Source organism: Pseudorasbora parva, chromosome 11 (assembly GCF_024679245.1).
Source record: "Pseudorasbora parva isolate DD20220531a chromosome 11, ASM2467924v1, whole genome shotgun sequence".
NCBI lineage: Eukaryota > Metazoa > Chordata > Actinopteri > Cypriniformes > Gobionidae > Pseudorasbora > Pseudorasbora parva.
The window spans coordinates 17,004,191-17,032,003 of NC_090182.1; the positions used below are offsets into that span (position 1 = coordinate 17,004,191).

The 27,813-nt window shown below is 40.2% G+C and overlaps 1 protein-coding gene across 1 annotated transcript in view; it reads left to right on the forward strand.

Moving 5' to 3' along the window:
- macrod1 (mono-ADP ribosylhydrolase 1) overlaps window positions 1–17,131 on the forward strand; it is a 66,456-nt gene extending 49,325 nt beyond the window's left edge. The window contains exons 5-10 of the mRNA XM_067457274.1: window positions 2,346–2,462; window positions 8,248–8,369; window positions 10,827–10,857; window positions 11,839–11,912; window positions 15,721–15,802; window positions 16,840–17,131. Of these exons, the coding sequence (XP_067313375.1) occupies window positions 2,346–2,462; window positions 8,248–8,369; window positions 10,827–10,857; window positions 11,839–11,912; window positions 15,721–15,802; window positions 16,840–16,865 (452 nt within the window). The 3' untranslated portion in view covers window positions 16,866–17,131. The remainder of the gene's footprint in view (window positions 1–2,345; window positions 2,463–8,247; window positions 8,370–10,826; window positions 10,858–11,838; window positions 11,913–15,720; window positions 15,803–16,839) is intronic.
- Window positions 17,132–27,813: the final 10,682 nt, after the last annotated feature.

A 27,813-nucleotide genomic window follows, 5' to 3' on the forward strand; every position in this document is an offset into this window, starting at 1 on the left:
CCTGATGCGAACCAAATGATAAGCGTTACGTAAGTCCAACTTCGTGAAGACGGATGCTCCCTGTAACCTCTCGAAAGCTGAAGACATCAACGGCAAAGGATAGGTATTCTTTACCGTGATGTTATTCAGCCCTCGGTAATCAATGCAAGGTCGCAGAGAACCATCCTTCTTCCCCACGAAGAAGAACCCCGCCCCCGCTGGAGAAGAGGAAGGGCGGATGAATTTGGAGGCTAGAGAATCAGAAATATATTTCTCCATGGCCTCCCTCTCTGGAATAGAAAGAGAGTATAATTTGCCCTTAGGCGGAGACTTACCTGGGAGTAAATCTATAGCACAGTCATAGGGACGATGCGGAGGAAGAGAAGCAGCTCGGGACTTACTGAACACTTCCTTCAGGTCGAGGTACTCCGGAGGCACGTTAGACAGATTCACCGTCTCACTCTGAAAAACAGAACGAGACACAGACGAACAAGCAGACACCAAACAAGACTCATAACACTTATCACTCCACGCAGACACAGAGTTTTGTCCCCAGTCAACCCTTGGGTTATGTAACTCCAGCCAAGGGTGACCGAGGACAATGGGAGCCAAAGGGGAGTCCAGGATAAAAAATGAAATGAGTTCAGTGTGGTTGCCAGATGTGATCAGTGTAAGTGGTTCAGTGGTGAATGAAATGTCAGGGAGAACTTGTCCGTTGAGTGCGTTGACAGAGATGGTGTTCTTAAGTGCAATGGTGGGTATTTTGAGTTTGTGTGCAAGGGCAGAGTCAAGAAAGTTACCCTCCGCTCCCGAGTCGAGGAGTGCTGGGCTGGAAAATTCCTGGGCTGCCCACAGCAATCTCACCGGAAGGAGAGTGGAGGATGAGGTCTTTTCCACGGAGATCCCGCCCGATAGTAGCCTTCTCCTTATCGCCGGGCGTGGTCCTCTTACCGGGCAGGAGTCTAGCAGGTGTCCGGTCCCGCTGCAGTAGAGGCAAAGACCACGGGATCTCCGTCTCGCTCTCTCCTCCCGGGAGAGCCGAGCTTGACCCACCTGCATGGGCTCCGGGTCGAAGGTGTAGCTGACCGCATCCGTAGCGCTGGCCTGAGGGCATTCGACACTCCCATGCTGAGGCTCCATCCTGGACCTCAGCCGACTCAGACGAGCGTCCACCCTCAACGCAAGGTCAATGAGACTGTCAATCTTCTCCGGAAGGTCGATGGTGAATATCTCCTTCTGGATGCGGTCAGCCAGCCCATGCAGGAACATGTCCCACTGTGCCTCCTCGTTCCACTTGCACTCGGCGGCCAGGGTGCGGAACTCGATGGAATAGTCCGAGACCGAGCGGTTACCTTGGCGGAGCTCTGCGAGTTGACGTGCCGCTTCTCTTCCGGTCACCGCTCGGTCAAACACCCTTCTCATCTCTGCCGCCAGCGTCTGGAACGAGGAGCAGCAAGGATGTTGATTCTCCCACACCGCCGTTCCCCAAAGTGCGGCTCGTCCGGAGAGCAGGGTGAGGACGAATGCCACCTTGGATCTTTCTGTGTTGAAAGTCTGCGGTTGAAGAGCGAAAAACAAGGAACACTTGGTAAGGAAGGCTCTGCAATAATTGCTCTCACCGGCATAACTCTCAGGGGTAGGCAGACGTGGTTCCGGTTGCCGCGATGTAGATGGTGTGTGGGGAATCGGCGGTGGGTCGGGCACAGTGGGACCGACGAGTTGTTGCATCTGTTGGGTCAGCTCGGCCACCCGTGCCACCAAGGTGTGTACTGCCTGTCCTGTGGCAGTTAAGTTCGCCTCCTGCTGGTCCAGTCTCTCGTTGCTGCTGGTCAGTAGGGTGTTGATACTTGCTGAATCCATGGTTGGTCAGAGCGTTCTGTAACGGATTCACAGAGGCAGGATTCAATTGCAAGTAACTCAGTTTAATCTGACAGATAGTGTCACCGAAGTCAAAACTCAGAACACTGAAGAAGTCCGGGTAAGACAGAGCAGTGAGAGAGGCTCTGTTGGCGACACGGGTAGGCTGTGAGCAGCTGTGACTCGGGAGATCGGTAGAGGTAATCCGGGAAGGGATCCAGCGTTTCACGGAAGGGGGAAACGACAACCAACACGGAGACACAAGGGGAAACATCCAACAACGCTCTGACAAAGACAAGAGAGAAACAGAGAGACTAAATAGGGTGAAGGTGATGAGTTGCAGCTGGTGCAGGTGATCAGCCACAGGTGCGTGATGAGCCAATCCCAGGCTCCGCCCTCACCTACATTCAACACGCACCCAAGAGTGAGACAGGGAATCCATGAACCGTGACATAAACAAAGCTATATTTTATATATATATATATAATTTTTTTTTTTTTTTTTTTCAGTGGACGGTGCCATTCATCGTGGGGCTGGTCCTCTGTTGAAGAAAGAATGTGCCACTCTGAACGGCTGTGAAACGGGGGATGCCAAGATCACCGGAGGCTACGGCCTGCCAGCAAAATGTGAGTCGCTCATGAAACACTAATCATCATGCTAATGCAATGGTTACATTTTTTTGTGTAGAATGATGAATTCAGAATCATTTGTTAGAATTAAACATGAGCATTTCTTCGAAAAGCGAACCTTTGCTTGTGTTTAAGCTTGATCGCATCAAAGTCAGCGCAGTATTTTTGTAGAAGCTTAATTACACTTGATAAATGTCATGAAGTGTATTTTTTGGCATGCTTCTTCATTTCCCATCTTAGGATAGTAAGCAGGTGTTGTGCAACCTCTCAAGCAAAATGTCAAACGCTTACGTACATGTTGCACATTGCCGTATGAATAAATGAATAAACCATCAACACAAACCTTTTTGCCTATCCCTCTCCCTCACTCCCTCCTCCATCCATCTCCCTCCCTCTATTTCACTCTTCCAGAGAGTGTTCAGTAATTATGTAGTCAGACAGTGTTTACAGAAGCAAGCGCACTTTAATTTATTCGCACACTTAGCAGTAATTTCCTTGTCTAATTTATGATCCCCCCCACCGTACCTAGCTGTTCAGAGACAGAGATGCACACGCTGCTGATTCTCCAGCCACCCCTCAACACACACACACACACACACACACACACACACACACACACACACACACACACACACATATACATATAAAGGATTTGCCGCACACGCCAGGCTACTCTCTGTTAGATTTGATGTAGTCTTTAGTTGATTTTTCTCTCCAACTTTGTTTTTCCTTCTCATCTCTCTCTCTCGTACTGTACCGAACTGCGGGAAGTAGAACAGTAAACATCAACTGTAATTGTAGGACTCAAATTAGTGTCTGTATCTGACTGCGTGCAGCTCACACAGATTGGATTATAAGTTATACGAACAGGTGTTTGGACTATTTATGATTTATGAGCTGTTAAAATATAACATTTCTAAATGAAAATGTTCAGGTTTCAGGGCATCATGGCAGTTCAGGATCAAGTTCATTTTAAATTCTCTGAAATTTGTCTATGCAAAACTGGCTACAACAAATGCTTGAGTGTACAGCGTCAGGTCACTCCTTCAAGTCTGCAGTATTTTTTCCACCTGATATATCACCTACTAGATTGTAAATGCTCTGATTGTTTGAAAAAGTAATAGCAAAGCTCTCCTTGACATGCTAAAAGATTTAAGATTTCAATCATGTCCATATGTTAATGATCATGTTAATGCTTTATTTCTTTTAATCGGCTGCGTTTATTTTATAATTAAATTTTTCGGTATTTAAATATTTGTTTCTATCCTATTGTAAAATGCGGAGACAGCTATAAGTGAGCTATTCATTGGTTATTTTCCTCAGAAACAGCAAACATTGTCTCTGTAGCTCTAAAAAAATCCCCTGTTGTTTTGAGCATCCCGTCTAGTCGTACGTACACAACCATACAGACTCGACCAATGGCGTGAGCTGAGGCGGGGCTATCAGTTTGTTCAATCATCGACTGATATGGGCGTATTTGGAAACCTTTTTGAAAACAATATTTGTTTTTGCAGTTGCGTTCGGTGGTGGAGAAATTACACACTTCAGCTTGAACCTCAAGAAAGCATTTATAATTACAGGCTAAAGCCCCTATATAAAATCTGAGATTTGTGTGTTTGTATAGCGTATTGTCATGTTTTGACTGGCTGAGCTGCAGTTTGCACATGTCCTCGCACATCTGTTGCTTGTTGGATGAGGATAGGGGAGTGTATGTTTGTTTCTTATAGTAAAACAGAAGTATGGTAATAATACATCAGGGTTGAGGGGGTGAACTAGAAACCCAGTGGATCTCATTGGTGTATGAAAGGCAGAATGTGAAGCTCCTGTCAGTCCCTAAGTCCACCTGTGTACCAATACAGCCTTGACTAGGGACGCAACCATACAAAACAACCATTGCTAGGGGGGAGAAAGAGAAGAGAGAAGCATATTTATCAATACACACACATACACATACTCTCTCCGAGCCTTCATTTCCCTCTGTGGCCAATTAACACTAATTAAAATCCACACAGGCCAATCGAACACCCACCCTTCTCTCCTGTTACTTAACTAATCCCTTTCTCTCCCTCTTTCTCTCTCCCCTCATCCATCTTTTGCTCATAGACTGGATGAACAACAAGGTTCAATTATTTAATTATATTTATTAAACAATCCAATGAAATACTCTGCACTTTTACAATGATCTCAAATTCCAGACTGTTCAACTTTCTTGAAATCGCAGCCTTTTCTTGTCAAAACCAGTAGCATGAAAGCCAAGGTGAAAGGAGAGGGATCTTTTGTGCGGGCCGTCATGCTTGATCGGCTGGTTACTACGGGTATATTGTGACTTAGCTGTCAAGCTTATTTGAAATTGAGAAAAAGGGGGGTGGCACAAAAAGTCAGTCGAACACCTTTGGACCTTTCAGATGATAAGCAGATCTATTGCACCGTGTTAGCCAGCTGCCTTTTTTAAATCAACGCACCTGCTCCCCTGCTGCAGAATGGGGATATATAGTTGTGCACATTGACTTTTTCTCTAGGGATGTTGGTGGGAGAGACCAGGGCCTCCCTTTGTGCATGAGACAGGAGACTTGGGTTTGGTCTGGATGAGTGAACAGTTGGTAGCAGAAGTACAGACAACCTTTCACTGAGAGGGAGGGAGAAGAGGAAAGAGAAAGGCGAGCAGGCAGGACGAAGGCGGGAAGGAGGGGGGAACAACAGAAGAGTGATTTAGAGCCTGATAATAGCAAGTTTGGAGTAGATTCATTGATACGTTATGGTGTTGTCAGGTTTTGGTTTGGAAACTGCGTGGGGAGAAAGAGAAAAGTATGTTTTCTCATGAGCAGATCGTGAAGTTATAGTGAAATAAAATGGTTTAGAAGACAAGCTGTATGAGTACACTGTGACCCAGCATAAATTGAGGCAAAAAGCCACAAAATGAAGCCACAATAAATAATCTTGAATCAATATAACCTTCCGCCCGTCCATCAATCTATACTTGTTGGTAAAACTGTGTGTGTGTGTATATATAAAAAAAAAAAAAAAAAAAAAAAATATATATATATATATATATATATATATATATATATATATATATATATATATATATATATATATGAATATATATATATATATATATATATATATATATATATATATATATATATATATATATATATATATATATATATATATATATATATATATATATATATATATATATATATATATATATATATATATATATATATTTTTTTTTTTTTTTTTTTTTTTTTTTTTTTTTTAATTTTTTTTTTTTTTTTATTCATTCATATATCCATCTGTCCATCAATCTGTCTTTTAATCTATCAATCTATTATCTAAATTTGTATTGTGTCTGTTCTTATGCATGTGATTTTTTTAAACACATAATTAAAGTGTATATATATATATATAATTACATATACTGTATATGGCATTTTTTTTTTTTTTTTTTTTTGATGAATTAGATTTAGATCAACAGCTTAAATGATACATTTCAGAAAATACCTTTTAGCTACAAGGTCCCGAACCTATATTATTTTATCTGAACTCTGTAGAAAATGTTAATTTCTTTCCCTCGCACTCTCCATTAAAAGCGTGCTTGTGTGCGTTTGTTTTAGAGAGCAAACAGGAGCGACAGAGGGAGTTGAGCAGTGTGATATCTAAAGCTCCCGGCAGTTTTCTGTAGTTTGCTTTAACCTCCAGCTGCACCTGTGTCTGCGGTGATTATGTCATCCTGTTTCTCTTCCTCTCTTCCTTCTATACCCGCTTTAGCAGTGCATGCTGTGCCATGACAACACTTTGTGACACTATACTTCCAGTCAAACATATGCCCGCTGTTCTGTTTTTTTTTTTTTTTTTTTGTCTGTCCATTGTTTTCCTTTGCACTTCATATGTGAGCGTCTGGGTATGTTTGTGTATGTGTGTGAGTAATGTCTCTGCCTGACTTGATGTACGATGGTGCTGCTGGACTAAACAAACAGAGGTGGATCGATGCTGTAAACACTGCAGAGTGCAGCGGTAAATAAACGCAGCCGGACAGCTCGCAGCGCAGAGAGGTGTCGGGGAGGGATGCAGGGGGTGGATGGATGAGGGAAAGAGGAGTGGGAGTGCGACTGACGGAGGGCTGCTGGACGTCCAAAGGACAAGCAGGGCAAGGGAAGAGATTGAGGACATGCCACAGACGTGACACACAAGGACACAAGACATTGAGAGGACAGATGGATAAATGTTTTAGACAGAAGGTAGACTGAAAAGGAGGACGAGGGAAACGGACCCGGCGTCTGGTTGAGCTGAGTGTCAATGGGAGGAGGCAACAGGAAATTGAGATGAGATGGTCCAGGATGGAGACAAGTGGGGCTTTAGTACCTGAGAAAAGACAGATGGCAAAAATGGGAACTGCAAACAGAAAATGTAGTTGGTATAAGTGATTAAGAGATCTAATAAAAAGTCCAGACTTAATAAAACACATCAGGGGTTCATCAACTTACTCTAACAAAAAAGGCTGAACAAATGCATGTAACAAAAATGTGTCCATTTTTATATTATTCTATGAATAGCAATCATTATTCTTCTGCATTTCACTTCATTTCAACATGCACACTCTCAATTTATAGATATTCTACTTTAGAACGAATAAAAGTAATAACTTGCTTTTAGAACTAGAATAAGACTACAATAAGATGTACAATGGAATCCATAGACTCTTCCAACAATAGTTATTACAGTAATCAATGTTTGTAAAAGGATTATGAAATCCTGCAGATTCCATATGAATTTACTGTCTTGTATTATGTCTATTGCAGTAATTGGGGTATGTTGGGAGAAACTGTGGTTTCCATGGTAAATGTGGGGTGTAAAAAAAAAGGACTAAACTCTCCCAATGCTCATCACCTCAGCTGTTGACAGCGCCTGTCAGTACAGCAGTTACTGTGAAGAGATATTTCAATGTTGTGGAATAATATCATCATATATCATCTAAGGAAATAAGCCAAAAGACCCTTCCAATAGCAATCAGTTATTTCTATAAGTCAGCCACACTGTGTTACAAAGGCCAAGTTCTGCCAAGGCCCGTATCACTGATACTGATTTAGCGATACCACTATTGAATGGAACAGTTTTTCTATTTCTGAGGATAAAATGTATAATTTATATCCCTTTTAATGACCTTTTAATGGGACTAAATTCAAAATTATACATTTTTGTTTACTATAATTCCAGAATATGTTCAAACATATCAAATCAGTTTTTAAATCACTTAAAAAGGTAGATTCATGTATTTTGGTGAATACATTTTTTTATATAACATCAGAATTAAGAGTATGAGAGGATGTACAGATGTGTGGACTAAACAAAGCGCATTTGCTCTTGTCAATTTAAGTTCATCTAAAATAATTGCTTTAAAATATATGCTTTATATGCAAATTACAATATATGCTACTGTTAAACATTTTTGGATCAGTAAGGTGCTTGAAAGAAGGCTCTTATGCTTGCCAAAACTGCATTTATTTGATAAAAAATGCAATAAAATTGGTAATATTGTGAAGTATTATTATAAATGTCATTGCTGAATGAAAGTATTAATTTCTTTAAAAAAAATCTTATCCAAACTTTTAAATGATAGTCTATCATGAAAACAGTATTTGTGTTTTAGAAACATGAATAGATGAATGGAAAGTATTTCGATAGAAAGTTGAAGTCATGATACGCATTCACGTATTTTCTGATATTTTTGTATGACTTCTCTTCTCTCTGTCTTTGGCTGTATCTCTCTTTTTCACAGATGTTATTCACACCGTGGGGCCGATAGTCCACGATTCCGTGGGGGAAAGAGAGGAACAAGCACTGAGAAATTGTTATTATAACTGTCTGCACACAGCAACTAAGAACCACCTGCGGACTGTGGTGAGGGTCTTACCACACACACTCATAACAGATAAAGACTTAATGTCTTGGCAGTGATACACTATGTTGCCAAAAGTATGGGGACACCCCTCAAAATCATTGAATTCAGGTGTTCCAATCACTTTCATGGCCACAGGTGTATAAAATTAAGCACCAAGGCATGCAGACGTTTCTACAAACATTTGTGAAAGAATGGCTCTCAGGAGCTCAGTGAATTCAAGCTTAGTACCGTGATAGGTTGCCACCTTTAAGTCCATTTGTGAAACTTCCTCACAACTAAGCTTTCCACGGTCAACTGTTAGTGGTATTATAACAAAGTGGAAGCTATTGGGAACAAAAGCAACAATGGTGTGCAGTTTCTTTTCAGCCGTTGGGTTTGGCCCTTAGTTCCAGTGAAAGGAACTCTCAATGCTTCAGCATACCAAAACATTTTGGACAATTTCATGCTCCCAACTTTGTGGGAACAGTTTGGGGATGGCCCAACATGACTGCACACCATTGCACAAAAGCAATGTCCATAAAGACATGGATGAGCGAGTTTGGTGTGGAGGAACTTGCCTGGGCTGCACAGAGTCCTGACCTCAACCTGATGGAACACCTCTGGAATGAATTGGCGTGAGCCAGGCTTTCTCATCCAACATCAGTGCCTGACCTCAAAATGCCTCTAGAAAAATGCTCAAAAATTCCAATTAACACACTCCTAAACCTTGTGGAAAGCCTTCCCAGAAGATTTGAAGCTGTTATAGATGCTAAGGGTGAGCCAACTCCATATTAAACCCTACGGATTAAGAATGGGATTTCATTAAAGTTCATGTGTCATGTTCATGTCCAAAACTTTTGGCAATATAGTGTATAACTACTTGTATGCAATTTTAACAACCTACTGTAGTCTCGATCCTAACACGCTGCATGCACATAAACTCTATACCATTAACATGTTAAACTCTCACCCTGTATCGCTGACACCTCGTGGCTGCATCACAGTATAAGAATCAAAACGCCAGCAGTCCAGTCATAACACAGCACATAACTAGCACTCCTCTGGTGCCCTAACAATTTTTATATGAATCTACTAAAACAGTTGAGAGCCGTTTCAGCTTTATTTCTTTCAGAGAGTGATTTATTGAAGACATGTTACTGCATACTGGTATATAAAAGATTTTAACACAGTGCACCAGCAAGGATAAAAATACACACAGACAGACACAGCTAAGATCTATTGTTAAGGTTCTCAAGAAGGAGAAAGCATTGAGGCTTAATGTCTTATAGGGACTTCCTGTTTATCTTCATGTAACTGATGTTTGCTGTGAAAAATACCTTTTTAAGTTTAGTATTATGAGTAGTTCATCTAAAAAAAATAAAAGTGCACTCATTATTTACCCACCCTTATGTATTTTCCAGTGTTACTTATTCTTTTTTATATTTATATGATAGTATTTATTAATATTTTGATTTAGCTTATACTTTTTTATTAGTTTTGTATTTAGAAAAAAATTATTTCTATATATGCTTAGTTGATCAATAGTTAGTCATTTTAATTTGAGTAACTTAAACTTTTTTGGTTATCATTTTATTTATCAAATATTGTCACACAGGTTTAAACAACATTTCAATTTTACATTTACCTGGATAAAATAAATGAAAAAGTAATTTAAACGAATAATAATAATTACCAGAGTTAACCGAAAAATACATTATTAATGCAATGACAACACTGGTTATTTTTAAAAGCTCTTGTGCTAAATGTTCTGGCTGATTTGTGAAAGATGATAATTGAGCTTTAAAAATGTCCATAAACATGCAATTAAAAGTAATCTATTATAAGTATCATTACAAGTCTTCTGATATTTTGAAACAGAATAAAATGAACACAAATATTTATTTTATTGTTGCCCCATCTCCATTCACTTATATTGGAAAAGCAGCAACTAGGACTTTCAGCAGTGTAGCTCCTTTTGCATTCCATGGAAGAAATAAAGTAATTCAAGGTCTGGAAGAACTTGAGGGAGAGTAAATGACAGAATTTCCTGGCCCTTAATTGATTTCAAAGTACTATATCCATACGTGCTGGGGTTTGCAAGACATTCCTTAGCAGAATATGCCTTTTAAAGCAGCAACGGTTGACTGTGTCTGTACATTTATTTTAAAGTAAAGCTTTTGTCTTAAGGTCCTTAATTCTGGGGCACAAGTGGCTCGTTGTCGTTTGTAATGGATGGTATCTTTAATGGGTTGTAATTAATCAATTTACATTCACCCTCCCTTGTAAAAGCTGTTTGTGTTGTTTTTGTGTAATAGGTCCAACAGTAAGTGCTTTGTAAACTCGATTTCTTAATACAACACATTTATTTAGAAAATCATTTAGTAGTTTGTAGATAAGAAAACAAACTTTCACACTTTTAATTATAAAACATTTGAAGCCATTATTTCTTTTTATGTCTCTTGGATGTTGATGACTAGGCTTTCCCCTGCATCTCTACTGGAGTATATGGTAGGTGCAAATTACAGCGCTTTTTTCTTAATCAATGTTTACTCCACCTTTAATTGTTGTCTTGCATCAATTATTTATATTTATATGCACTTTGCATTCATAGTCTATAAATGACTGTGGGTAATTGATTACAGGTTGGTTGATTTAGAGTTTTCAATAGACTCATTTATTATTAATATCTATAACCATTCATTAACCACTTGTATGAGCTAACATCAATAGTGCTTCATTCTCAATGTTTATGATGCTCTATCTAACCTAATCAATGGTATGTTTATGAACCTTGGCTATGATGTGAACTCATGCTCATGCATGTGTTCTTATTTGTGGTTGTTTGTTTAATAGGAACCTCATTTTAGGAATTCCAGGAGTGGATATCACTTGCAGTAGTATGAGGGATTTCCAGATTAAGGGTGGGATTAGACGGTCAGATTAAGAGAGATTAGGTGCGAGAGCATGTCACTGTGATTATAATCCCCCTTCTTAGCTATACGTGTTGAGATTAAACTCAAAAATGAACCCAGCAAACAGCTTTAGTTTGAAAAACAACCACCATCAGTAAATCTTCAAGTTTTCATGCAGAAAATATGGTGCTGTGCATCTGCAGAATTGCGACGTGCTGACAAGGTGTGAACGTGTTGGTCTCTGATTTAATCATATAAATAAAATCATTACAGTCTAAATAATGTATATTCATTCATTTTTATAATGTATATTCATTTAGTTTTATGTGTTATTTAAGTTTAAATAATTATTAAGAAAATACAATAAAATAAACTTATAAAGCATGAGACGCTGAAAGATGCGATGGCCAAAGATGTCTGTTTGCATGTGTGTAGACCAACATTTAAAATATATAAAACAATATACAGTATTTTTATCTCCCACAATATTGTAATGTCTTTGGAGACAGTCGTAATTAAAACATTTGAATCAATTGAAAGCTTAAATCTGATATGTATGATGATGTGTGTGGTGCAGGATACCCGCCTGATCAAGCAGTCAAAGTTGCCCTGAGAACAGTGAGAGAATACCTGGAGCAAAACCACGAGAAGGTGTGTATATGTGTCTGTGTCATTTCCCTGTTGGTGTTCTTTTCTTGCCATTGTTGTTATTGTTCGATGAGGAACACGCCATGGCAAACAGATGGTGGCTGCATAGGGACTTCGTTTTCTGAGTCAGCATGCATGCACACACACACACACACACACACACACATATATATATGTATCTCTCTCTCTCTCTCTCTCTCTCTCTCTCTCTCTCTCTCTCTCTCTCTATATATATATATATATATATATATATATATATATATATATATATATATAAAAGCGCAGTTGTAATTGGTTTCTAACGGAGCATGTATACGCTTTGCAGAATAGCACAAATAAAAAAATTCCACAGATGCATTTGACACAACCCTTGGCCCCTGTGATTTAATGTGAGTCCAGAGTAAATTTAACAGGAAATGAGCCATCTCTTTGACAAAACGTATTCACATCCCAAAGTCTCTCTCTCTCTCTCTCTCTCTCTCTCTCTCTCTCTCTCTCTCTCTCTCTCTCTCTCTCTCTCTCTCTCTCTCTCTCTCTCTCTCTCTCTCTCTCTCTCTCTCTCTCTCTCTCTCTCTCTCCCTCCTTCTCTCCTTCCTGGTCACATCTGTTTCTCATCTCTCACTGATGTATCTCTCCTGTCCTGAGCTTTCATCTTACTCTGCACTGCATGTTTAGTCGCTCTCGCCTTCTTTTACGCTACAGACATACAAAATGAAAGAGACACTCTAATTATTGCAAACTAATTAACCAGTGCTTTGGTGCTTGCTAACCCCTCCACTTTTCCATACGCACCAAGAGAATAGTAGAGAATGGAAGTACTGGAGTAATTTTACTGTTTTTAAAAAAAATATATTATATATTTATATTTTCATTATATTTAAAACTGTGCATAAAAACATTTTCTTTGAGCAGGTAAAAAATATTTGGATGAGTAAATAATCAACAGTACTTGAAAAATATTTTAACATCTAAATATATACACCAATAAGGCATCACATTATGATATTGTGTTTGTCCCCGTTTTGCTGCCAAAACAGTCCTTACCCGTCGAGGCATGGACTCCACTAGACCCCTGAAGGTGTGCTGTGCTATCTGGCACCAAAATGTTAGCAGCAGATCCTTTAAGTCCTGTAAGTTGTGAGGTGGGGCCTCCATGGATCAGACTTGTTTGTTCAGCACATCCCACAGATGCTCGATTGGATTGAGATCTGGGGAATTTGGAGGCCAAGTCAACACCTCAAACTCGTTGTTGTGCTCCTCAAACCATTCCTGAACCATTTTTGCTTTGTGGCAGGGTGCATTATCCTGCTGAAAGAAGCCATAGCCACCAGAGAATAACGTTTCCATGAAACGGTATACATGGTCTGCAACACATGGATGGACTTACACATGGATGGCAGGACCCAAGGATTCCCAGCAGAACACTGGCCAAAGCATCACACTGACTCCACCGGCTTGCATTCTTCCCATAGTGCATCCTGGTGCCATATGTTCCCCAGATAAGCGACACACATGCACCCGGCTATCCAAGTGATGTAAAAGAAAATGTGATTCATCAGACCAGGCCAACTTCTCCATTGTTCTGTGGTCCAGTTCTGATATTCATTGTTGGTGCTTTCGGTGGTGGACACAGGATCAAGTTGACACCCTGACTGGTCTGCAGCTATGCAGCCCCATCCGCAAAAAACTGCAATGTACTGTGTATAATGACCTTTCTATCAAAACTAGCATTAACTTTTTTGAACTACAATTTGAACTACAGTAACTCATCTGTTTAATCCATGCACATGGGGAAAGTATTCACTCCCCATGTGCATCAATGAGCTTTGTCCGACCATGACCTTGTCACCAGTTCACCACTATTCCTTCCTTGGATCACTTTTGATAGATACTGACCACTGCAGACCGGGAACACCCAACAAAAACTGCAGTTTTTGTGACTTATGAGGACACAAATGTGTATGACACAGGTATTACAAGGAGAGGGTAAAATATGAGGACATTGGCCATGTCCCAACTTTTCAAAATGCTTATAAAACTGAAAAATGCAGAATGTTTCCTGTGATGGGTAGGTTTAGGGGTAGGGGCAGTGTAAGGGGATAGAAAATACGGTTTGTACAGTATAAAAACCATTACGCCTATGGAATGTCCCCTTATGTCACAAAAACAAACGTGTGTGTGTGTGTGTGTGTGTGTGTGTGTGTGTGTGTGTGTGTGTGTGTGTGTGTGTGTGTGTGTGTGTGTGTGTGTGTGTGTGTGTGTGTGTGTGTGTGTGTGTGTGTGTGTGTGTGTGTGTGTGTGTGTGTGTGTGTGTTAACAATGAATGTAAGGGTTAACAGAAAAAATAACATCAAAGAAGGCTGTGCATCTATGTCACTGTGATTGGCTGATTACTTTGTCAATATGATAACGCCCAACTATTATGATCGCAGCCAGTCTGAAAAGCGACCTGAATGTGTCATTCCGGTGGAAATGGTTGGACTAATTAATTACAGACTGAACGACTCACCCACTTGGACAAAAGCACTCATGTCTGAAACAAATCTAACTTGAAAAAATGATGAAATGTGAGCGAGTCGTTTTTTTAGCTTAGTTTAATTAAATATACACCTCCATGAGACCTCCAAAGGTCTGAGACCTTTATGACACCTGCAGTGTTTGCTGAAGATTTGTGGACTCATGGTTCCAAAAGAAGGCTACAATTAATAATAATAGTAATAATGGGGGGGGGGGGGGGATTAAAAGGTTAGTATTAACAAAAAAAAGCTACATAAAACATGCATCTAAAATGTTTGTTTTAAATGTATAAAATAAATAGTATGGTACTATTATGGTAATATGTTCTTGTTAATAGTATATGGTAAATGTTTGCCATGTGCCTTTAACCCAGAAACTATGTAAATATCAAATGGAAAACCTAACCTCCTCATTTCAGTAGTTCACTTCAAATGTGCATGTTTATAATGTTACAAATGCTTTAGCAATGTAAAACTTCATTTTGAATATTAATCAGACAGATGAAGTGACACAGGATGAGTGAGCTAGAGAGAGCGGGTGACATTTGGCAAAATGGAATGAAAAAAGACAATGCTAGACACCAAAGAGACAAAAATGAAGAGTGAGAGAGATTTCAGTGGCAGAGTAGGAGTGTTAGCTGGATGCAATGATGTGTTACAGGAACATGATTAGAAGCAGGAACAGCCCACCTGCCCTCACCACTGTTGTCATGGAAATGGAGGTTCTAGGATGCTGGCACGGATCTCAATGTATTCTTTTTATGTTGTTGCTTGCCATGAAGCATTTGGGACTTGTGCTGGTGTTCTGTCAAGGACAGTAAGGTCATTGGCACTGTGCCTCTCTGGCTAGAAAGATTCAGGCATTAGAAATATGCAAACCGATTGCACCCAAGTGCTCTTTTTCTTCACACAAGGATGAGAGTCAAAAATCTGTGAATAGGATAAATTAATGTTTAATGTTTTTTTTATTAGTTATATGGAATATTCAAAGTAAAAATTATTTCACAGAAAATTATTTTGACACAAAATAAACTCTTACACTTGCAGTGGCTTTTATTTTTTATTTCATTCTTTAACTCTAGTCACAGGAATTCCTGCTTTAGAGGGTAAAGGAGTATATTTGTTTCATTGAGGTGAAGATTGTGTTATATGAATATCGCTATATGTTCTTCTGAGTTCTGTCTGTGAAGTACTGTCTGCTTCTCTCGGCAGTAGCAAAATCAGCTCAAAAGTGATATTCTCTGTGGTCATTTATTTTTTATTTCTTGTCTTTTTCTGTTTTCATCTGCACTCAGTTGGACCGGGTCATCTTCTGTGTGTTCCTGAAGTCTGACAAACAGCTCTACGAAACACTGTTGTCTGCATACTTCCCACAAGGTATGTCTCACACAAACACACAGACAAACTGTTGGGTTTCTATGTTTAACTGGTACTTTCAAAATAATGATTTTTATAGTGTACATTACAAACTATATTCTATCCCATAATTCTTCCCCTAAACCTACACTTCACAGAAAACCTCCTACATTTTTACATTAAAAAAAAACACAATTCTGTATGATTTATAAGCTGTTTGTCTCATCGGGACCAAAATATTTTTTACAAGGACAAAAATTACAATCTTTGGAGACATTTTGTCCCCACAATGTGGAGTTTACCAGGAACACACACACACACACACACACACACACACACACACACACACACACACACACACACACACACACACACACACACACACACACTTTTCCAAACATTGTTCTTTGCTGTGCCATTTTCATTGTAACATTAATTTGATTTCCTTAAGAGTTAGCTGACATTTACAATTATTACATTTCATAATGACCCTTGATTATACTAATGCTTTCTAAACAAAGTTTGCCCAGTTTACATATACATACAAAAAAAGTATTTTTGACCTCAAATCCTTCCAACAATCCCTCCCTCAGTGTGAGGACAGGCAATTGGTATTCTTGACTGTGACGCTAATGTATTTGTGTTTGTTTTCTCCTGTGTTCTGGGACAAACCAGTGCAGTTTAAAGTTATTCTTACGTGATAGCTCTACATGTGTAGCCTGCACTGATAACAAGCCAGCACTGACTATATTAGCATTTTTAATGGATGCAGTGTTTACATTGTTAAAAGAAATTAATTAAAAAGCACCACACCGACTAATTTCGTATTTCATTTTACTCAATTTTATGCCTTTATTCATCCCCAAACATATTTACTGATTTGCACCTTTTTTTTAAACGTAACATGATCATCCTTGCTCTAATAATTACAGTTATGATATAGTGTTGTTTAGATCTGACACAGCGGCTGAACTCTACAAGCATTAGTGTTCTTACAGATGTCTGATGCTGTATATGTGTGTATGTGTGCTCTATTAGACCCTGTTTTTCACCTTCAGGTTCACCGCCAAAGAGCAAATTATGAAAGGATGTCATAGTTGCTGTGGAGACGCCACACTATCTGCTTTTTCACCACATCACTGTCTCGCTTTTACCTGATGCAGCCCCTATAAGAAACAACAGCTGCCTGACACTACCTGATTTATACATCACCAAACCAGTGCTACATGGAGTTCTGATTGGTATCAGCTTCAAGTTGGGAGTCATACTGCTATTGCATTTGTGTTAATATAGATAACAAAGTATGCGTATAAGTTCACAGAAAAAATAAAACTTGTTTACTCACCTCTATTTATCCTTTTCATTCTGATCTGTTTTTGTCCATATAATGTCAGTGGTGTCTAATGCTGTTTAAACCCCAATGTTCATCAAAATATTTTTTTTTTTTCAGCGGAAGAAAGAAATGCACGTGTGTTTGAAACGTCATGACACCGAATTGTCATTTGTAGGTGAAACAATTCAGTTTATTTCCGAATAAATGTGCATGGCCATTTATGTCTCAGATATGACATAGTCTCATTATTACTCATTCCAGGAACAATTTCCAGCAATTATATGATATGCACTGCATTAATGTTTAAATTAAAGAAGACATCCTACTTAAATATTGTTCATAGAGTTGAATAAAAATTAAATTAAGGCAATCAAAGAAACTAAAAGAGTATGTCAATGGTTGTAACACTTAACCTATAATGAAAGTGCACTATTTGTACTTCTTCAATGTACTTTCTGTCTTTCAGTATGATAAAAGACCCTCATTAAAGTCAACTCCTCTCTCTGAACTAATGGCTGGGGCCGCTCTTAATGCAACTTTCATTAATTACACCGCAAGCCTTCAAGCTAATAGTATAATGTCAGCAAATGGATTTAGAACAAATGAAATATTTTGCAATATTGATGCAGATTGATTTTGTCAAATTCCTCGTTAAAGGAGAACTTCTAATTGTTATGCGACAATTTCATTTTTTTCCCACTCGTATCATATGATTTGAGCGTCTTTCATAGCCCTTTCCAAAAAAAGATGAGTCTCCTTTCATCTCAACATGCTGCTGTATCTGTAAAAGAAAGGAGAGAGTGAGGGAGGCAGATGAAAAAGAGAGAGGGGGAGAGATGAGTTTAATAAACTCATCTGAAGCAATTTTCATTTTTTAATAAGCGACAGGCAGCTCAGATACTGTCATCAGGCAAGCTTCTCCAAATAATGAGAGCGGAGGAGAAAAAAGGGAGAGCAAGAGAGAGAGGGAGGAAGAGCTCAGCAGAGTAATTATCCTAAATCCAGACTTCATCACCGTCCCATCAGCACTTCTCTCTTCCTTTCCTCCCTTGCAATCCAGCTCTGTGTCCCTCTCTCTAGCCCTCTTAGTAAAGTGTTATTTAATTTGCTGTACTGGCACAGGGAAAGCAGCCAGTGTGGGGCTGCTGCTGAAATAGTAACTCTTCAATGACGATTACACTGGAGTGCATCCTAGACGCCAGCAGCAGAACCACAGCGAGATGAGAGCTCCTCTTCTCTTTTTTGCTGCTCTCTCCGCCTTATCTCTCTCTCCCATGCCCTCGTGTGCTCGTTTTCAATGATCCTATCATGTCGCTCTCTCTCATTCCCTCCAGCTGCTTTCCGTGTGTATCGTCAGGCTCATAACCCCAGATTCTGCCCGTCAAACGGAGCTCGCTATCACTGGCGGCCCTGCCATTTCATCCTGGTGTTCTGTCGCAGTTTGTAGTCACTTCAATCTGGTTTAATCTTGTGGGTGCAACCAGAAGTGTTATGGAGTTTTTAAGAGCAAAGTGGATATTAAATGTGACTTCCTAAAGAATTATTTTTATCTTTTGGTTTTTATTTAGCATTATTATTGTAGGTAAACAAGTGTTTGTCTTTGAATTTTTCACATAAACTATATTGCCAAAAGTGTTGGGACGCCTGGCTTTGCATACACATGAACTTTATTAATGACATCCCATTCTTAATCCATAGAGTTTAATATGCATTTGGCCAACCCTTCGCAGCAATAACAGCTTCAGCTCTTCTGGGAAGGCTTTCCACAAGGTTTAGGAGTGTATTTATGGGAATTTTTGAAAGATTTTCTAGAAGTGAATTTGTGAGATCAGACACTGATGTTCAACAAGAAGGCCTGGCTTGCAGTCTCTTCTCTAATTCATTCAAAAGGTGTTCTATCGGGTTGAGGTCAGGACTGTGCAGGCCAGTCAAGTTCCTCCACACCAAACTCGCTCATCTATGTCTTTATGAACATTGCTTTTGTGCACTGGTGTGCAGTCATGTTGGAACAGGAACAGGCTAAGCCCAACCCCTGAAAAAACAACTTCACACCATAAACCTCCCTCCACCAAATTTTACAATTGACGATGCAGTCAGGCAAGTACTGTTCTCTTGGAAACTGCCAAATCCAGACTCATACATCGGATTGTCAGACGGAGAAGCGTGATTCATCACGCCAGAGAACATGTCTCTAAACTTAAAATCTAGAGCTAATCTGAAGGCCACACAAAGTTTGGAGGTCTGTAGCTATTGACAGCCGAAAGTTGATGAATTCTGTGCACTGCGCTGACCCTGCGCTGTCATTTAAGTGCCATTTCACTTTGTGGCTGAGTTGCTGTTGTTCCTGAATGCTTCCACTTTGTTATAATACCACTAAAAGCTGACCGTAGAATATTTAATAATGAGAAAATTTCACAAATGGACCTCACTATACCACGCTTGAATTCACTGAGCTCCTGAGGGTGACCCATTCTTTCTTAATGTTTGTAGAAGCATCTGCATGTATAGGTGCTTGATTTTATACATGTGGTCATGGAAGTGTTTGGAACAAGGGAATTCAATGATTTGGAGAGGGGTGTCCCAATACTTTTGGCAATATAGTATATGTAATATATGTAGTATATGTAAATTTGGTCAGTAACCTATGAGTTGCATTAACTTAATTTTTTTACCCACCCCCATGTCACTCAAAACACTCCGGACTTTTACTCGTTGAACACAAAAGGCAATCATCAAAATGTCAACTCTAATGATTTTCAGACAATGAAATAGTTGCACTTTTGTTCAGATCATTTAAAATAGTGCTGCATAAAAGCATTCGTGAACAAGCAGCACGCTCCATCCTGACTCGCTTGGTCCTCAGCTACTGGCCTGGCATTTACTTTTTTTTACATGTTCTTGGAATTAAATGTGTAACCCTGTCACAGTAAAGCCCAGCACCATGTTCACTATATATTTATATATAAAAGGTCATTGTATATGCACAGGTGCCTTTTTGTTTAAGGGGACTTTTGTTGGCCTCTCGGGACTCTTATTGTGATGGGCTGACCAATAAAGGGGAAGGGCGGCCATTTTGAAAGCAGAGGTTGTTTGGTGAGGTGGCATGTTTCTTTTGGCTAACATAGCTCAGAGTAATGGCCAGAGTAAAGGATTTTTTAGGCTTACCTCTGGGGAAAAGAGACTGTGTGGTAGGCCTTGCAGTTGTTTAATATGTGCCAACTCTGGTCAAGTATACATTTTGGACTACTCTGGAGATTTTTGTACAGCTGAAGGATACCCTAATTTTTTGGGACTCTGAACCAGGGGACTTATTCCTTTACTCTTTTTTTGTGTGGACATTGATTTTTCAACAGGACTTTACCCTTCCTACCTAACACCAAGCAGAAAAGGACTGTTGAGTATCATCTTTATTTTCTATGTTTTGTCTACTTGGACTTAGAGCTCTTGAGTTGTGGGCAACGAACCTACTCATGAACATTCTCTATATGGACTAATTTGTTTGTGCATGAAAAGAGCGTCCTCAGATGGTATTATGTTTGCAAGGGTCTAAGCTGCATTATATTTTCAATACAGTTTTTGGGGGGGTGTTTTTGATGTGGTTGAAATCACGCTGTTTTTTGGTGTATTGCATTTTTGCCAGATTAGTAAAAGAAAACAATAATCAATCTCCCCTTGTGATAATAATTCAACTTTTCTTGTAAAGAGTTGTTTTTGTTATAGATGGTGGCCCGTACGGGGAAAGATTATTGTGAGATATCATTTAAAGATTGATATTGTAACTTTTATATTGGCAAATTTGTAAATCATGGATAACCCATCAGATAATGTTGGTGAGCAAGCTGTGGCTGGTGAGGGGAAAGAGTGTCCTGAGGTCCACCCTTATCAACCTCCCCCTGGCGTTTCATACAGGGAACCTTTGCCAGTAATAGAATTAAGTTCCATGATGAGTGATATGTATATTGATAGCCAGGCTGGAGGGAGTGAAGAGGATGAACCGCCAATGCTGAAACCGAGAGGAGAACGGTTTGAACAACTTGAAACTCAAATAGCCCAACTTTCTTCAACTCTCCAGGCTCTGCAGACAGAGGTGCAAATGCTCAAAAGTGATTTTGTGGCTAGCAATGATAGCATGGTTAACCGGGAAGCCTGTTTCAGGGATGCCGTTGATCAACGTTTTGAGGCTCTGGAAAGGGGAATGCATAAATCTTTGACCCGCTTAGAGACAGATACGGTGAATTGTCTGAAGCGACGTGATGAGCACTGGAAAAAAGAAATGTCACGAGTAAAGACAACCAGTACCCCAGTATCGCCCCGTCCTTTTAGCCATAGTTTCTCAGATCCAGGACATTTTCCCTCTACGATTCCTTCTCCATCAACACCCAAGCCTCCCATTAACCTAGAATTTCCTACTTTTGGTCAAAACAGGGAAACCTGTGATGTTTTAGACTTCATTGAAAAGTGTGAAAACTTTCTGTCACTCAGACCACTCACAAATGTGGAACTGCTGGCCACAATCAATGCGGTGTTAACAGGTCCTGCGAGGAGTTGGTGGGCGGCTGAAAAGTTAAAAATACGTAACTGGGATGAGTTTAAACACTCCTTCATGTCTGCTTTCCTTTCTACCGATTACCTGACTGAGTTAGAAGATCAGCTAAAGACTATGATTCAAGGCCCAAACCAGAGTATCCGTGACTTTGCCTATGATTATAGAGCTCTGTGTCTGAGATGGAGGGAGGACTTGCCAGAAGCAGAGGTGGTAAGAAGAATTCTAAATAGTTGTAACCCTTCCCTGGCAAGCAGTCTCAGAGGGGCTGTGCATACTGTGGAGCAGCTCGTTAAAGTGGGATCGTTGGTGGAGAGAGACTTGAATTCAAAGAAAGACTACTGGGCTCGAGTCAACCAGCTCAAGGTATCTAATGAAGGGAAAAAAAGTGCCTCAATCCGACGTGACCAATCCAAACCACAAAGTGCATCAGTTCAACATGTCTCATTGATTCAAACCACCATACCTTCTCTGCTGAAAGTGACCATTGATGTGAGGAATTACCACGTCGAAGCCATTGTTGACACTGGTTCGACCTATTCTTTAATGCAGAAACAGTTATGGGAGGCTGTAAAAAATCCAGAAGATCAACTCCAGCATAGTTCGAGCAGGACGTTCATGGTGGCAGATGGACAGTCTCATGTGTCAGAGGGTAGAACCCCTGTGGTTTATGAGTGGCATGGAATGGTCTGGACTGTTGACACCTATATAATGTCAGATGAACACCTTGCGTTTCCTCTGATCCTCGGATTGGACTTCTTGAAACAAACTGGGGTACAGCTGAACGTTGCCACAATGAGCTATGAGCTCAAGGTCAAAGGGCAAGTTCGAGTTTACCCTTTTCTCCAGCAACCACAGTGGGAGCAGCAGTGCATTCTGAAAAGGGAACTGGTAACCTCTTTGTTTATGGCTGTTCCAATGGAGAAGGGAGAGGAGCTGAAGGTAGCCACTGCGATAGCCCCTATCAAAAGAGACAGTATAGCAAGACATCTACCAGAAGTCCAACCCATCTTAAATAAATGGGTGACAGTCTGTTCTGAAACTCTAGGGAGAACCAATCAAACCATCCATCGGATTGTGACAACAGATGACATTCCAGTTAGGTCGAGAGCCTACAGAGTTTCTCTTTTGAAGAAAGAGGTGATGGAAAGGGAGATCGATAAGATGATGCAAGAAGGTATCATTGAGCCGTCTCAATCTCCTTGGGCATCTCCGGTGGTATTGGTCCCAAAGAGAGATGGCAGTCTAAGATTCTGCGTGGATTACCGCCGACTTAATTCCAAGACTCCTCAAGATGCATACCCGATGCCTCTCATCCACGATATACTGGAGTCATTGCAAGGTGCCCATTATTTCAGTACCCTCGACTTGAAATCTGGTTATTGGCAGGTCGAAATGGAAGAAAGCAGCCGGGAAAAGACAGCATTTATAACCCCCTTTGGGTTATTTCATTTCTTGACCATGCCCTTTGGGCTGAAAAATGCTGGGGCCACGTTCCAGAGGTTGATGGAGAGAGTATTGGGTAAGCTAAGAGGAAATGTGTGCTTCGTCTACATTGATGACATAATTGTCTACTCCCCAAGCCAACAACAACACTTAAAAGATCTCGAAGCTGTCTTTCAAAAACTGAAGGAGGCTAATCTTACCCTAAACCTAAAGAAATGCCACTTCATGAAAGCAGAGCTTAAGTTTTTGGGGCATGTTGTGTCCAAGGAGGGAGTAAAAGTCGATTTGGACAAGCTCACTGCCATCAGTGGTTACCCAACCCCACAAAACCTGTTGGAAATTCAGAGATTCCTGGGGTTGGTTGGGTGGTACCACAAGTTTATCCCACACTTTGCTGAACTGGCTGCCCCATTGAACCACCTTAAAAGGAAAGGCGTAAAATGGACATGGACCAAAGAAACCCAATTAAGCTTTGAGAGTCTCAAACAGGCATTGCAACATGCCCCTGTGCTAGTTCAACCTGATCTGATGCAAGCCTTTCAGGTCCAGACAGATGCTAGCTCGATTGGCCTGGGAGCAGTTCTAACCCAGACCATTGGGGGAGAAGAAAAGGTGGTTGCGTATGCCTCGAGAGGATTGAGGGGAGCAGAGGTGAATTACTCAACCTCAGAAAAAGAGTGCCTGGCAGTGGTTTGGGCCGTCGAGAAGTGGCACCACTATCTGGAAGGAGTACCATTTGTGGTTTATACAGACCATGCTGCCTTGACCTGGGCCTTTAATTCTCCCAAAACTACCTCCCGGCTGACGAGATGGACCTTAAGGCTCCAGCAGTTTCACTTCCAGGTACAATACCGGAAGGGACGGATGAATGTGGTGCCCGATGCTTTGTCAAGAGCTCAACATGGCAGCATCCCCATAGCAGTGTATGTTCACGAAAAATCCTCCCATTGGAATTTGGACATCCCTTCGACCATGGCAGAAATCTTGAAAGCCCAGTGTGAGGATGCGGAGGTGAGTGAACTAAAGGGGAGGCTTGGGATCACTGATGACGTCAACCGCATTAGATGGGAACTCCAGCAAGGAGTGTTGTACAGAGTGTCGCCCTTTGCTGCGGGCACAAAGTACCAACTAGTGGTTCCCAAGGTTCTAACCACTACCTTCATTAATTATGTCCATAACAATCCACTTGGGGCACATCTGGGACGAATGAAGACACTGCTGAAAATCCTGGAGATGGCCTGGTGGCCAGAAGTGCGCAAAGATGTATGGAAGTATGTGAAGGAATGCACCATCTGCCAGAAATACAAACCCAGTAATACCAAGCCCTCAGGTTTCCTGCAGTCCACAAAGGTGGAGGAGCCTGGCTACATGTTAGGGGTGGACCTTATGGGGCCCCTTCCCAAAAGTAAAAAGGGAAATATGTATCTTCTGGTAGTAGTTGATTATTTCACCAAGTGGGTTGAACTGTTTTCCATCAGAGATAGCAAGACACATCGAATCTGCCAGATACTACAAGAGGAGGTGTTTACAAGGTGGGGAGTTCCAAAATTCCTACTGTCAGATCGAGGGCCCCAGTTTCTGAGCCAGCTGATGGAGGATCTCTGTAAGAGATGGGGAATAACAAGGAAGCTTACCACCAGTTACCACCCTCAAACGAATCTCTCAGAGCGAGTCAACAGAACCATCAAGACCATGATTGCATCCTTTGTAGGGGAAAGCCATCGGGACTGGGATAGGTGGCTGGTTGAATTTCGTTTTGCTATTAACACTGCTCGCAGTGAGACCACAGGACACTCCCCTGCTGAACTAGCACTGGGCAGGCAGTTGAAAGGACCCCTGGAAAGACTTGTTGCTCATCCTCCAAATCCGGGACAGTCAGGATATTCCCTTGTAGAACGGCAACATCAAATCCAGCAGGATGCTCTAAAGTCGATGAGGAAAGCGCACACCAAACAAGCCAGGTATTATAATGCCCGAAGGAAATTTGTACAGTTTCAAGAGGGAGACCTGGTTTGGGTTCGTACTCATCCGATATCAAAAGCTGATGATTTCTTTTCATCTAAACTAGCCCCTAAATGGGAGGGCCCTGTGAAGGTAAAGAAGAAGTTAGGGCCTGTGAACTATCTTGTGGAATGGGGTTTGGGGGAAAAGGTGGACAATGTGAATGTTGTAAACCTCAAACAATATTTTGGGGGGAATCTCCAAAATAGCCTTCGGCAGGGGGAGGGGACTCTGTAACCCTGTCACAGTAAAGCCCAGCACCATGTTCACTATATATTTATATATAAAAGGTCATTGTATATGCACAGGTGCCTTTTTGTTTAAGGGGACTTTTGTTGGCCTCTCGGGACTCTTATTGTGATGGGCTGACCAATAAAGGGGAAGGGCGGCCATTTTGAAAGCAGAGGTTGTTTGGTGAGGTGGCATGTTTCTTTTGGCTAACATAGCTCAGAGTAATGGCCAGAGTAAAGGATTTTTTAGGCTTACCTCTGGGGAAAAGAGACTGTGTGGTAGGCCTTGCAGTTGTTTAATATGTGCCAACTCTGGTCAAGTATACATTTTGGACTACTCTGGAGATTTTTGTACAGCTGAAGGATACCCTAATTTTTTGGGACTCTGAACCAGGGGACTTATTCCTTTACTCTTTTTTTGTGTGGACATTGATTTTTCAACAGGACTTTACCCTTCCTACCTAACACCAAGCAGAAAAGGACTGTTGAGTATCATCTTTATTTTCTATGTTTTGTCTACTTGGACTTAGAGCTCTTGAGTTGTGGGCAACGAACCTACTCATGAACATTCTCTATATGGACTAATTTGTTTGTGCATGAAAAGAGCGTCCTCAGATGGTATTATGTTTGCAAGGGTCTAAGCTGCATTATATTTTCAATACAGTTTTTGGGGGGGTGTTTTTGATGTGGTTGAAATCACGCTGTTTTTTGGTGTATTGCATTTTTGCCAGATTAGTAAAAGAAAACAATAATCAATCTCCCCTTGTGATAATAATTCAACTTTTCTTGTAAAGAGTTGTTTTTGTTATAAATGTCCTTGTTTGGATTCTATTTTAGGGTTTAAGAAAGTAGTGAAAGTTTTATATTTAGTTCAGCACCTTTTGCACTGATGGTTTCCTGTTTATAGGCTAATAATGAACTTCTGCTTAATAAACCCGTTTGGTCATGATTTCAACTTGTAGGTCAAGCTGAAAGGCTAATTCACCATGAGGTTTTTTGAGAATCCCAATTTTTGATTTATGAGTAAAATCAGGTCTGGTTAAAGATACTTTGGTTCTACAACATAAACTACACCTATCCTAAGTTGCTAGATAAGGATTGAATATGATTTTAAATGGTCAATTTTCTTCTGGTATGTTGGACTACAAACTACAGCTCTATAACAAACATACTGTTTTGGGACACAGGCTCTATCAAAATAAGGTGTCTTTTTTGACAGGTGTTTTCATAAGAGAATCGAATAATTTTTCACTTTTTTTTGTACATTTAATTTTACACTGCAAAAGATGATACTTTTGTATTCAATGTAACTATGTAATATTTCAGTGTTTATAATAAATGATTTATCGTTGCACATCATTATTTGGTTACACTTTATTTTAGGGTGTCAATTGCATTGTACTTGATAATTATGCATAATGTACTGTTATTACTAAAGTAAGTACATTTAGTAACATGTAACTACATCACCTTAAAATAAAGTATTACTCATTATTAAAAATATATATATATTGTTCAAGCTATTTCACTCTGCTATACGTCATACGTCACATTTCATGCTGACTTTAAGGTGTAATATAGGCTAATGACCCCGCTCAAAGCAAAAAATAAAGATACAATGGTCTAGAGCAGAGGTTTTCAAACTGGGGTCCGGGACCCCCAAGGGTCCTCCAGAAGGTTCTAAGGGGTCCCCAGAAAAATTTCAGATACTTAAAAGACAAACCAAAAATGGATAAAGTCTAGCAAACAATCTGTTTAATTTCTAAATGTTTCTCACCTTGTTTGCCATATACATACCTTTCAGAATTGTATGTTTGGTTTGTATCTTGCTAGTGAATTTTTCTCACTATAGTCCCCTTTATTTTGCTTACTGGGTTCGTAGAGCAGAATTCTTAATGCGGTACATAAGCTGCTTACCGGTACATACATTTATTGTGAAAATTGCTTATACAAGTAATTTTTAATTGAACACCTTGCGTCCAACATTAAGTATATCCAGCTTAAATTTGGAAACAATGCTGGATTTAAAGCTACACTGTGTGATATTTCCCCCCATCTAGCGGTGTAAAGGTATTTGACCATCCAGTGAATAATAGTTTCGGTTCCTCTCAATTCTGATTTCATTTTAACTCCTATGGTGGCTGATTTAGTCCAAGATTAACATGGCAATCCCCCTCTTCACATTCGACAAGGTGCCATCGAGTGTTAAAACACGAAAGGCGAAGCTTGAATTTACGGGTATGTCCCTCTTTGGCTAATGTACTTTCAAGATGGAGGGACAACATGGCGACTGGCATTCAAACCTCTCACCCGTATGTATTTTCAATGGCATATTATAAACTTATGAGAATACTTTATTACTTGAAAGAAGTAAATATACATTAATGAGCACATATATTTTTGAAAGAACTAAGTGTTTTTAGCTAAGAGTAAACTAAAAAAGTTACACAGTGTAGCTTTAAAATGTCACACTTACAGT